The sequence below is a fragment of the Siniperca chuatsi genome, linkage group LG20 (assembly GCF_020085105.1).
Source record: "Siniperca chuatsi isolate FFG_IHB_CAS linkage group LG20, ASM2008510v1, whole genome shotgun sequence".
Classification (NCBI taxonomy): domain Eukaryota; kingdom Metazoa; phylum Chordata; class Actinopteri; order Centrarchiformes; family Sinipercidae; genus Siniperca; species Siniperca chuatsi.
In genome coordinates, this window is record NC_058061.1 from 4,205,345 (window position 1) to 4,215,365 (window position 10,021).

Genomic DNA, 10,021 nt, shown 5'->3' on the forward strand with positions numbered 1-10,021 from the left:
CTGTACCAGCACTGTGTGCAGGTTGTTAATTTAAAAAAAGGGAAAAAATTATTTAAACTTATTTAAAAATTATAAACTAGAAAACCCAGTAGTGAATAATAAGGGTCTATAGAAGAAACAGCTCCATAGTGTTACTAGAGGTCGAAAACTGAAATGATTAAAGGGGATCATTAAAAGTAAACTAGTCGTGGAGAGTTTCTACTCAGCCTGGAAAAAACCTCAGATTGGACTTGGAGGCTACACATTTTTAGCCATTCAAGCGGCTCTATAGATGGCAATGTGAGCCTGTTGGTCACCCCACCACTTCGGTCCAGGCTGAAATATCAGCTATTAGATGGATTACTGTGAAATATATTCAGACACTCACGGTCCCCAGAGGATAAATTGTAATACCTTTGGTGATCACTTTTTATCTAGCGCCATCACCATTTTAATTTGCCTGCAAAAGCTGTATTTGGTAAACATGATACTGGTTAAACATCAGTATGTTAGAATTGTCTTTGTTAGTATGTTGGCATGGTGACCTTAGCATTTAGCTTTAGAAAACCTGCTTCACAAACTGCGGAAGTGGAGTTTTAGAGACGTGGGCATCTTCCAGACAGGGAGGGTCTAATAAAAAGACAATATGCAGTGTTTATTTCTTCTTCTCGTCTGCTAGATTTCTAAACATCAACTTACCAAACAAAGTTTTCCAGGAATCAATATATTGAAATGTTTTGCCTTTTTACTGCCATTTTGGAAATTACACATCTATCTTAAAATAATTCTTTAGGCGTTACGGGGTCATTAATAATCAGCACAGAGGATATGATGTATGAATTTTAAGGATAAATCTGGAGATATTCTTTTTCTTTTTTCAAATTGTCGACAAATCCCACGAAAAGACCAAAACCAACAATGAATTGATCCGACTACCAAGTATCGTGTGTGTATCACCAGCCTTACACTTTAAGCCAAAGAATTACATAGGCCGAAACTGGCATTAAGTAAGGTTTTCACACTCTGACAGCAGACTGTAGTGTGAGGAGTGTTGGCTACTCCAGACGCACGGCGGTTACAACTTCACTGTGTGCAATCAAATCCCAGTTACATTCACTGGGAATCTTCTGGACCGGTCTATTCACAGGGGATGGAGTTTGTCAGATCACAGCCAAGTCTCTTTCTCACAACACAAAAAAAAGTCACACATAGTAACAGACTCACCGTGTGCGTGCAGAGTCCATGTCCAGGACCAGTTTTGCTAAATGTTTCCTTTGTTTCTGGATATTTGGGATTTCCACCTGAGAGGACAGAGAGTTTTTACTTCAGTCTGTTGTTTGTTGGTGTGAAACAGACTCTGTATTGTCAGAGGCTTTGCACCTGTTGAAGCAGAACTCAGCTCTGTTTGTTGGGCTCATGAAGATTAGTTTACTGGCTAATTTACAGAGTAATCTGAATGAGTCTCATGTAGTGTATATCCTGTATTAGACACATGCAGCCCTGAGAGATTAGAGTGCAGGTTCGCCTGAGACGATTTTCTGCTTGGATTTATTTATTTAGTGAAAACACCAGGGACAACTATGTAAATATGTCCTGGACTTTATCGTCTTTTATATTTTTAACAATATTTTGAAAATAAAAGAGGGAGTTTTGAAGGTATCCACAAATGAGGAGGTGTATAAAGGATCTGGGGGTTATATTAAGTGTAAAAGAGAACAAACTATTGTTGTTTTTTAATTTGTGCACAGTCAGCTGCAGTCTTTTATAAAATTATGCCAAACACTGTACGGTAACTGTGAAAATTTAAGAAAAACATGGTGGCTGATGTCGGGTGGTCAGCTAGAGATGCAGCAAACAACAAAATTATACACAGGTATTATTATTCACCAGTTACACTTCAAAAAATGGGACTCATGGATGATTATTATTATTATTATTAATTTATAGTGGGAATGTTCTTTCGTTTCACCTTTTTGGAAACACAACAGGAAGTAAATATTCCTACTATTCTTATACCGAAAATATTCTGCCCCACGTATATTGTATTTATGTGGTATTGTATATATACTTTATGCCCACTTCTCAGGTTATTGTCTTGTTTTACTTATATTATCTACTTTTTGTTTTGTACTGTTCTGTTACCTGTTCTTCATTGAATTACTGAAATATGTTGTCTTGGATTGCATTATGTTTTTTAATCTATTGGAAAAAGTTCATAAAAACCTTGAATTACAAAACAAAAGAACTCTTGCAAAACCTAATATAGCAGATGACAGGGACTACACACAGTTTGGTTTCTTTTTCTAATTAGGCATTATGATTTGTTGTTGCTATAAACTCCATTAATTACACAGTAATTCGAACAGTGTCGTTTCTGTACCTCTGCAAGGTCGTAGAGAGGCTCGATGACGTCTCTCTCGATGGTGAGCTCGAACAAGATGAGCTCCTGAGCGAGTCTCTCCTGCGTATCGCCGCAGAGCTTCAGCATCTTCCTGCAACACACAGACAACAGGACCGGCAAACATCCGTGAACAGTCGGGGGATGATCAAACAAAGAGCATGCGTCACAATGTGAAATGTGGGTCTCTGAGGTTGTCACTGCCACGGTTCTGCTGGATAATACAATGATTTTTGTGTTTTTTTCTGAATCCCTGATATTTATGCGCTTTCTCTCAAAACTCTGTAATAAACAACAGTGATGCCTATACATGCCTGTACTGTATGAATGAATGCAGCAAGGTGATGTAATGCAGAGTAATTCACTACAGTGGTGGGCATAAACACAGCCATGAATATAGCTTGACATCAACATGTGCATATAAAACATTTTTATTTCCTGTATTTTTCTCTTTCAGTTATGTGAAATACAAAACGCACAGATGATTCTATCTGCGGAAGTTATTGTGTTTGCAAAGGAGTTAAAAATGATTTATTTCACAGACTTTTTTATTGTTGTCCAGACGTCGACTGAACGCTTGAAAAAGAGATTTTTAATCTTAATGATCGGGTCGCCCTGAGAGCTCAATGCACTGCAACTTAAGAACACATGAAAATAGACAAAACACCAGCAAATAAAATTTTAAAAAAGCAAACAGCTTCATCAATTCGACAACACGTGTGCAGCCTTTAGAGAATGTGCTGCAAAGTGAGAAAACAACCACATATAGAAATGCTGCAAGTCACACAGAACACAATGGAAATTATTAACAGTTTAATTCACTTAATTGAAATGAGCTAACGATGTAAGTTTTGTTTGTTTTAACATTGCAGTTTTCAGATATCATTGCAGGTATTCGCTGTTAACCTAGTGTTAGCCTTTTGTTGATTAATAGCGTACCAGTTCAAATAATGGTACATAATATCTGCAATCATAATGTTAAAACAAAAAAGAAACATTGTTAGCTCATTTCCATTAAGTGAATTCAACTATTTGGTAACTCTTGAGTTCTGTGTGAATTGCAGCGTGTATGTTTGGTTGTGTTTCCTTACTTTGCAGAGCTTTTTTTCTAAAAGCTGCGAAAATGTCGTCAAACCGGGTTAAGATGTTTTCTTCATTTGCGTGTGTTTTGTCTATTTGCATGTGTTTTCTTTAGTTGCAGTGCATTGAGCTCTCGGGGTCATTGTATAATGAGGCTTTCCTGGTTAAATAAAGGTTACACAAATAGAAGTAGTTCACATTTTACAGTTTGTCGTCTGACTGTATTTCTGGACATGAATGGAAAATCAGTTCAGGGTCACTGGGTGATGAAAACATCACTTTCCATGTCGGCGCTTTAAGAGAGAAAAGACTGTCAATGTTACAGATAATCAATGATAATGTAAAGTACTGTCTATATGTGTGTGTGTGTGTGAGTGTGTGTGTTTGTGAGTGAGTGTGTACTCACCCTAGTAGAGACTCGTCCCCGAGCACAGCCGCCCCATCCACCATACATTGTGCTAGTGTTGTGAGAGGAAGCTTCTTCTGCACAGAAACAAGCACAAACATCACAGACAATCGATGAATCAGCCATCGCAGTCTGCTGAATGTGTCATTCAACGCTGAAAAAAAAAATGTAATTAACAAATGAAATGAATCACAGACAAACAGACATGTTTCAGCACACACACACACACAAAGACACACACAATCTGTACGCACAAACATGACGTGAAGGAAAAATCCATCCTTTTATTCTCTCAAACTGTTACATACCATAAATTTGTTTACTGTTCGTTTTGATCAAGGGGCTACTTTGTAATTAAGTACCTGCTTTTATTATCACATTTTCTGTACTTAAAAGATTTGCTTGGTGCTTTCCATGGCCAGCCTTATCTACTCCTAACACTTCAGTAATATTATTATTAAGGTGTTTTTGGGTTGTTTCTCACCGAGGGTGACCTGACAGACTTCTTGTCCACGTCCACGCCCTGCTGGCCCTGCAGACAGGCGGTCAACTTCTTGTGTGTGCTGTGGGAAACCTGCTTGACCAGCTCCAGACGTTTCTCCACCTGACAGAAAGCAAAGACAGGCTTCAGTGAAAAATGGATAACATAGAGTATACACACATATACACTCTTAGAAACAAGGGTTTCAAAAGGGTTCTTGTTGAAGGGCAAAGGTTACACCCAGAACCATTTGCTTCTGAAGAACCCTTTTTGGAAGAAAGAGTTCTTCAAGAATTGCTAAAAGCATGCAAAAGATCCTCACCCTCAATTATCTGTGTGACGGCCCACATTTCCCATCATGCCTAGTGCCGGACTGAGTAGTTTGTTAAGTTTGCTGTTTTATGTTTCAAAAAGCAAAGGTTACTTTTTGTTATGTGTCTGTTCAGAACATGGTGGCTCTGAACAGACACATAACCCCGAGGCTCTGGAACAACCTGCCCGAAGACATCAGGCTGTCTGAGTCAGTGTCTTCGTTTAAGTCTCTTCTCAAAACACATTTTTATTGGAAAGCAGATCCTGATTTTACCTGAACTGGCTGTTTATTTTATTGCTTTGTGTATTTTATGTATTTTATTTCTTTAAATTTCATCTTTCACTGTGGTATTTTATTCCTCTTGTTGTGAAGCATTTTGTACTTTGTTTTGATAAGTGCTCTATAAATAAAGTTTTATTATTATTTATTATTATGTGGTTTATGTTGGTATTGTCATTTTTGTGCTCGTTTATAGTTTTAACCATTAGTGAGGCGGCTGTTACATTTCTTGACCTGAGCTGTATTTTAGTTCAGTGTTTTGAAATTTCTTGTCCTGTATTTAATATCATTAAATGGTTGATGTTGCAGAGAGCTGTTGCCTGTCTCTCATTCTGCGCTGCCAGCCACAAAATGACTAATTACGCTTAAAACAGAGGGAATTAAAAATCAATGCCTGCCTCTAATACAGCCCTGTTTCAAATAAAGGCCTGTTATGTTTTGCTGTTAATATAAATAAAATTCCTGGTCACCATTTGAGGAAATACAGTTCGCGTTTCATGCTGATGGAATATAAAAAGGTTCTTGTTAGCCCCCTTAAAAGGTGGAAAAGGTCTGGATAGAACCCCCAGACAGGGCTCTGGGTGGGACCATTACACCAAAAAAGGCTTCTCCTATGGGGGGCAAGCCGAAGAACCCTATATGGTTCTAGTGAGCACCTTTATTTCTAAGAGTGTACTCTGCAGCTGCACAGTCCGCTCATGTCATGCACAGATTATGTCAGTTTCGGGATATCCCCATTGGCAGCTACAGACATGCACATGCAGGCACTTAAAGCCTCAAGCTAGAATAAAGTCTGTCTCTAAAAATACTGGCATCACAACAAGGTTCTTCTGAGCCAGTGACACATATATACGAGACCATTACATGTCATAATTAAATGCCTCTCATTTCATTATTAAACCAACTCAGTGGAACTGGTGTCACTGCCACTGAGGGTGACATTAATCAGATCAATTACAGTGCTGCACCCCAAGTCAATCAGTGGGGACGTTCAGCCTTTTGTCTCATAAAGAGGTGCAATTTCAACGCTCATTAATGCTGCCTGAAGCCATTTGGAAAAGTCATTTTATGCACACTGAACACTTTGCACCAATGATGATTTTTCCTGTGAGAGGCAGCAAACATCCTTCAGAAAGATACTGAGGAATGGCACACACACAAACACACACACACACTTGATTCATTAGTACCTGTAATAGGTCGTCACTTAGTACTTCTGTTTTTTCAGCCCTGGAAGAGAAGAGAAGAGAAAAAGGAGGCTGTTAGGGTTGAGGAGGCATTGCTAAATTACATAACTTGTTACCGCGGGAACTGGGCAACATACACACATACCTCTCAATCAATGTAATTACATCATTTGCTGAATTTCTGTGCATGTAATGAATAATATTGCCGTTGCAGCCTGGAGCTAATCGTATCTCAGGAATGTTTATTTTTCAACTGTTTCAAAGCTGATTCAGGGGGAAAGGTTGAAAATCTGGCAGAAAACAGAGCTTGAATGTCACACAGGATGCTGTTTGGATGTAGAGATCGACAAGCCAGCCTCCTCTGTTCCTCTTCCAGAGGTATCTCCCTTTTTTCCCGTTAAAGAGGTTTTTTTTGTGGTGCTTGTGGACAGTTTGTAAAGCCCTTTGAGGCAGATTTGTCAAAATGAAATTGGCTTGACTTGAATCAGTAACAGCGAGGGAACACAAAGTTAAATTCCTCAGCAGTCAACATATCCACAGGTCCAGAATTAAAGATAGTTAAGGTTAAATAATCTCACTTTACAGTATGATACAGAACCATGACGTATATCAGCTGATAGAATAACTACCAGATCATGTAATTACTTGCTTAAGTATGATAAAACGTCACTCTAATTTGGATGAAAATATGAGAAAGCCTGATAATTCATTTTCAGACAATGTAATAAAACAACTATGATGAAACAAGACTAAGAGTCTACAGCCATGCTAGCAGCTCTGTGAGGCTGCTCTTAGACACAGCAGTGCTTTGAGCTAAATGCTAACATCAGCATGCTAACATGCTGATGTTTAGCAGGTATAATGTTTACCATGTTCATCATTTTAGTTTAAGGTGTTAGGATGCTAACACCTACTTATTAATTTATTAATTGATAATTAATAAACACTTTCTAAACAGTAAACTTTAACATTTCCTAAAACAGCTGCTCACTGTAGTTTTAAAAAAACGTCACTAAAAGACCAACATTTGTTGGGGACTATTTTCAGCGGCGGATGAATCCACATGTGGTGCTGTAGTGAGTGTTTGGGGCAGCAGGACGGTGTGTGTGGGACTGAGTCAAAATAAAATACAGTGTGTGTGTTCATGGTGATGAAGGAACATGTCGCCCAGTGCAACAGTGCAACTCACTGATGTGTTTTTAGTTTTTTAACAACAAAGGAGCTCTGTGGCTCACAGGAATAAGATATCAGGCTTTGATACAAACACAATACTTGTTCGTAGAATCAGTTCATTTGTGGACAAAATACGGTCAGCCTTATCCTTTAACTCACAATGAAAGACTGTTCTGTAATGATATGTATAAGCTTTTCAAGGACACACTTGTGTTACAACTGTGAGTTATTACATTATCAGTTCCTTCAGGCCATTTTTTGGAAAAATCACAGCATAGATATTGAGTCGTATCCAGACATCAAGGTGTGTTACAGCAACGTCGATCGACTCAACCTTCAGCAACGATGGAGATTGACAGCTTGACTTAAATCAATGTGGACATTACAACATTTGAGGCTTCGGGGAAATAAAGGTTAATTATAAAGTACAAGATGTACTCTGGAGAAAAATGTTGCCTGGAGTGTCGTGGCCTTTAGAGAACATTACAGCAATACTTTGATAGGACGGAGTGCAATACATCAAGCTATAAAAGTCCAAATCTACAAGAAAAGGAGAAAGAATCAATCCCATTCAGACCTGCACTTATCAGAGTCTTCTGCTTTTCTATTGCTCACCATTTTTAGAAATCTTTTTGTATTTCATTTAGTCCCCCTATTTAGCATTTATAAGCACAATAAATATCTAATAAATAGGTTATAACACACTATAATGCAGTTTTACGCAGCTATAAGGACATTTTAAGTATTTATTAACGAACACTATTTATCAACAATTCTCCAGTCTCCAATGAAGACGTACTTTTATTATTACAACTCTGTTTTGCTATAATATCATTCATTATCTGTTTATACAGCAGCCTCCACTAATAGTTGTCCCCACAGGACGAGTTACAGTTGTTTATTAAATGCATTAATAAACACTTATATCTGCTTACCACTACATTATAATGTGTTATAAACCATTTATTAAATGTTTATATGAAACAAGCTGAGCCCGAAGTGAAGTATCTTATTTTCTCTCAATACAGTTCAGTACCTCCTCTTTGATCTTTGACTTGGCTGAAGTCAGGAAGTTGAACCCACAGGCACGGTTTGCCAATCCGTGCATTCGGTTTATTAATCCGTTCGCACAGATTTCTAACATCAATAATTTTTTATGTACCATACAGATCTTTTGTGTGGTTGTACAACATACAGCATCGTCTATCATCAGAAACTTGATTTGAAGAAGAAAAAATTGGGGGGAAACAAAAAAGAGCAAACAGAGGAGGGATCCCTCCTCCTGTTCCAGGACAGACATCAAAAACACGTCGTGTACAGAGTAGAGGCTCACGTTAAAATCAGCCTGTCGACATATGTTCATTCCTGCATCCACATGCAACTAACGATTATTTAATCAATTGATTGTTTTGTCAATAGAATAAATTGTAAAAAATGCTCGTTTCCAACAGCTTGCTTATTTTATTCGACCAACAGTCCAAAACCTAAACATGTTCAGTTTACTATCACATATGAAACAGAAAAGCATCAAATCCTCACATTTAAGAAGCTGAAAACAATAAATGTTTGGTGTTTTTGCTTGAAAAACGATTCATCGATTATAAATAGTTGTCGATTAATTTACTGTCAATTTACTAATTGATCGATCGGCTAATCGTTGCAGCTGTAATCCTGATCTTGCTAAGTAATTCTCTAGTGTTGTCCCTCGTCCCTTTACCTCCAAACACAGCAGCTTCCTCTTTCACAGTAAAGAACCATTTTAGTAGTTTGTTCCAGCTACCAAAAGTACAGCAGGTTAAACAATTAACAATACAGACATTCAGAGCAGGACCTGTAAATGCTAAACGCAGCTCAGCGAGAGCAAAAACCACCAGCGACATTAAAACTAGAAACATGAAGCTACAGCAGAGGCTCCATACACACTGATTAAACACCAGGCTGCAATCTGGCCTCGCTTTCCCTAAATGCATCTTAGCATTGGCTTACAACTGATTTATAAAGCGTTAGTAAATTAATTATTAGTCATTAGTTACAACTTGTAAACCCTTTATAAAGGCTGCCTTATTAGAAAGTGGTACCTTAGTAGGCCAAAAAATCTAAACTGTACACATGCTATAAAGTACAGATGTAGTGAAATGAAACCCGCTATAACAGAAGATGTTTTCAAAGATACGAGTCAAGTCAACACGCTAAGTTCAAGAATCCAAAACATACAACAGCCAACAAACAGCAAACCAACGAAGTTTGCCTTACCTCACTTCCTGAACAACACAGACAACTCGCCCCCTCCGATTTCATCCTGACACCAAACAGACTTTACTATAATTTAGTCAAAATAAAAACACCACTGAAGGCAGCCCGCTGTGGCTGTGTGGACTTACGGAGCCGTGCTGTTCCTGCGTGAGGCTCTAGTCCTGCTGATCTGCAGCTTTCTCCTCCACATCCCCCCTGCTGACAGGAGGGAAGCCACCTGTTTTCAGGCAGGAGCCGAGTGACAATAAGGGAAGAAAGTGGAGTGACAGAAGGAGGAGAAAGAGGGAGGGAGGGGCAGGGCAGTCTGAAGAATGAGACCTGACTATCTGGTCTTTCTCTTATCACCCACCAATCTCTCTCTCTGAGTCCTGTTCTCTGTTATAGTTTCACTTCTGTCAACAGAAGTGAAAACTTTCATTCCTCTCATTCCTCCATCTCCTCGGCTGCTGTCTGCTCTGCTGTGCTGCTCTCG

At 38.5% G+C, this 10,021-nt stretch overlaps 1 protein-coding gene across 1 annotated transcript in view; it reads right to left on the reverse strand.

Annotated features, from left to right (window-relative positions):
- LOC122868203 (rho GTPase-activating protein 44-like) overlaps nucleotides 1–9,804 on the reverse strand; it is a 41,733-nt gene extending 31,929 nt beyond the window's left edge. Inside the window, 6 exon segments of the mRNA XM_044180002.1 lie at nucleotides 1,204–1,280; nucleotides 2,360–2,471; nucleotides 3,864–3,940; nucleotides 4,348–4,467; nucleotides 6,127–6,166; nucleotides 9,678–9,804. Of these exon segments, the coding sequence (XP_044035937.1) occupies nucleotides 1,204–1,280; nucleotides 2,360–2,471; nucleotides 3,864–3,940; nucleotides 4,348–4,467; nucleotides 6,127–6,166; nucleotides 9,678–9,739 (488 nt within the window). The 5' untranslated portion in view covers nucleotides 9,740–9,804.
- Between the last annotated feature and the right edge of the window lie 217 nt (nucleotides 9,805–10,021).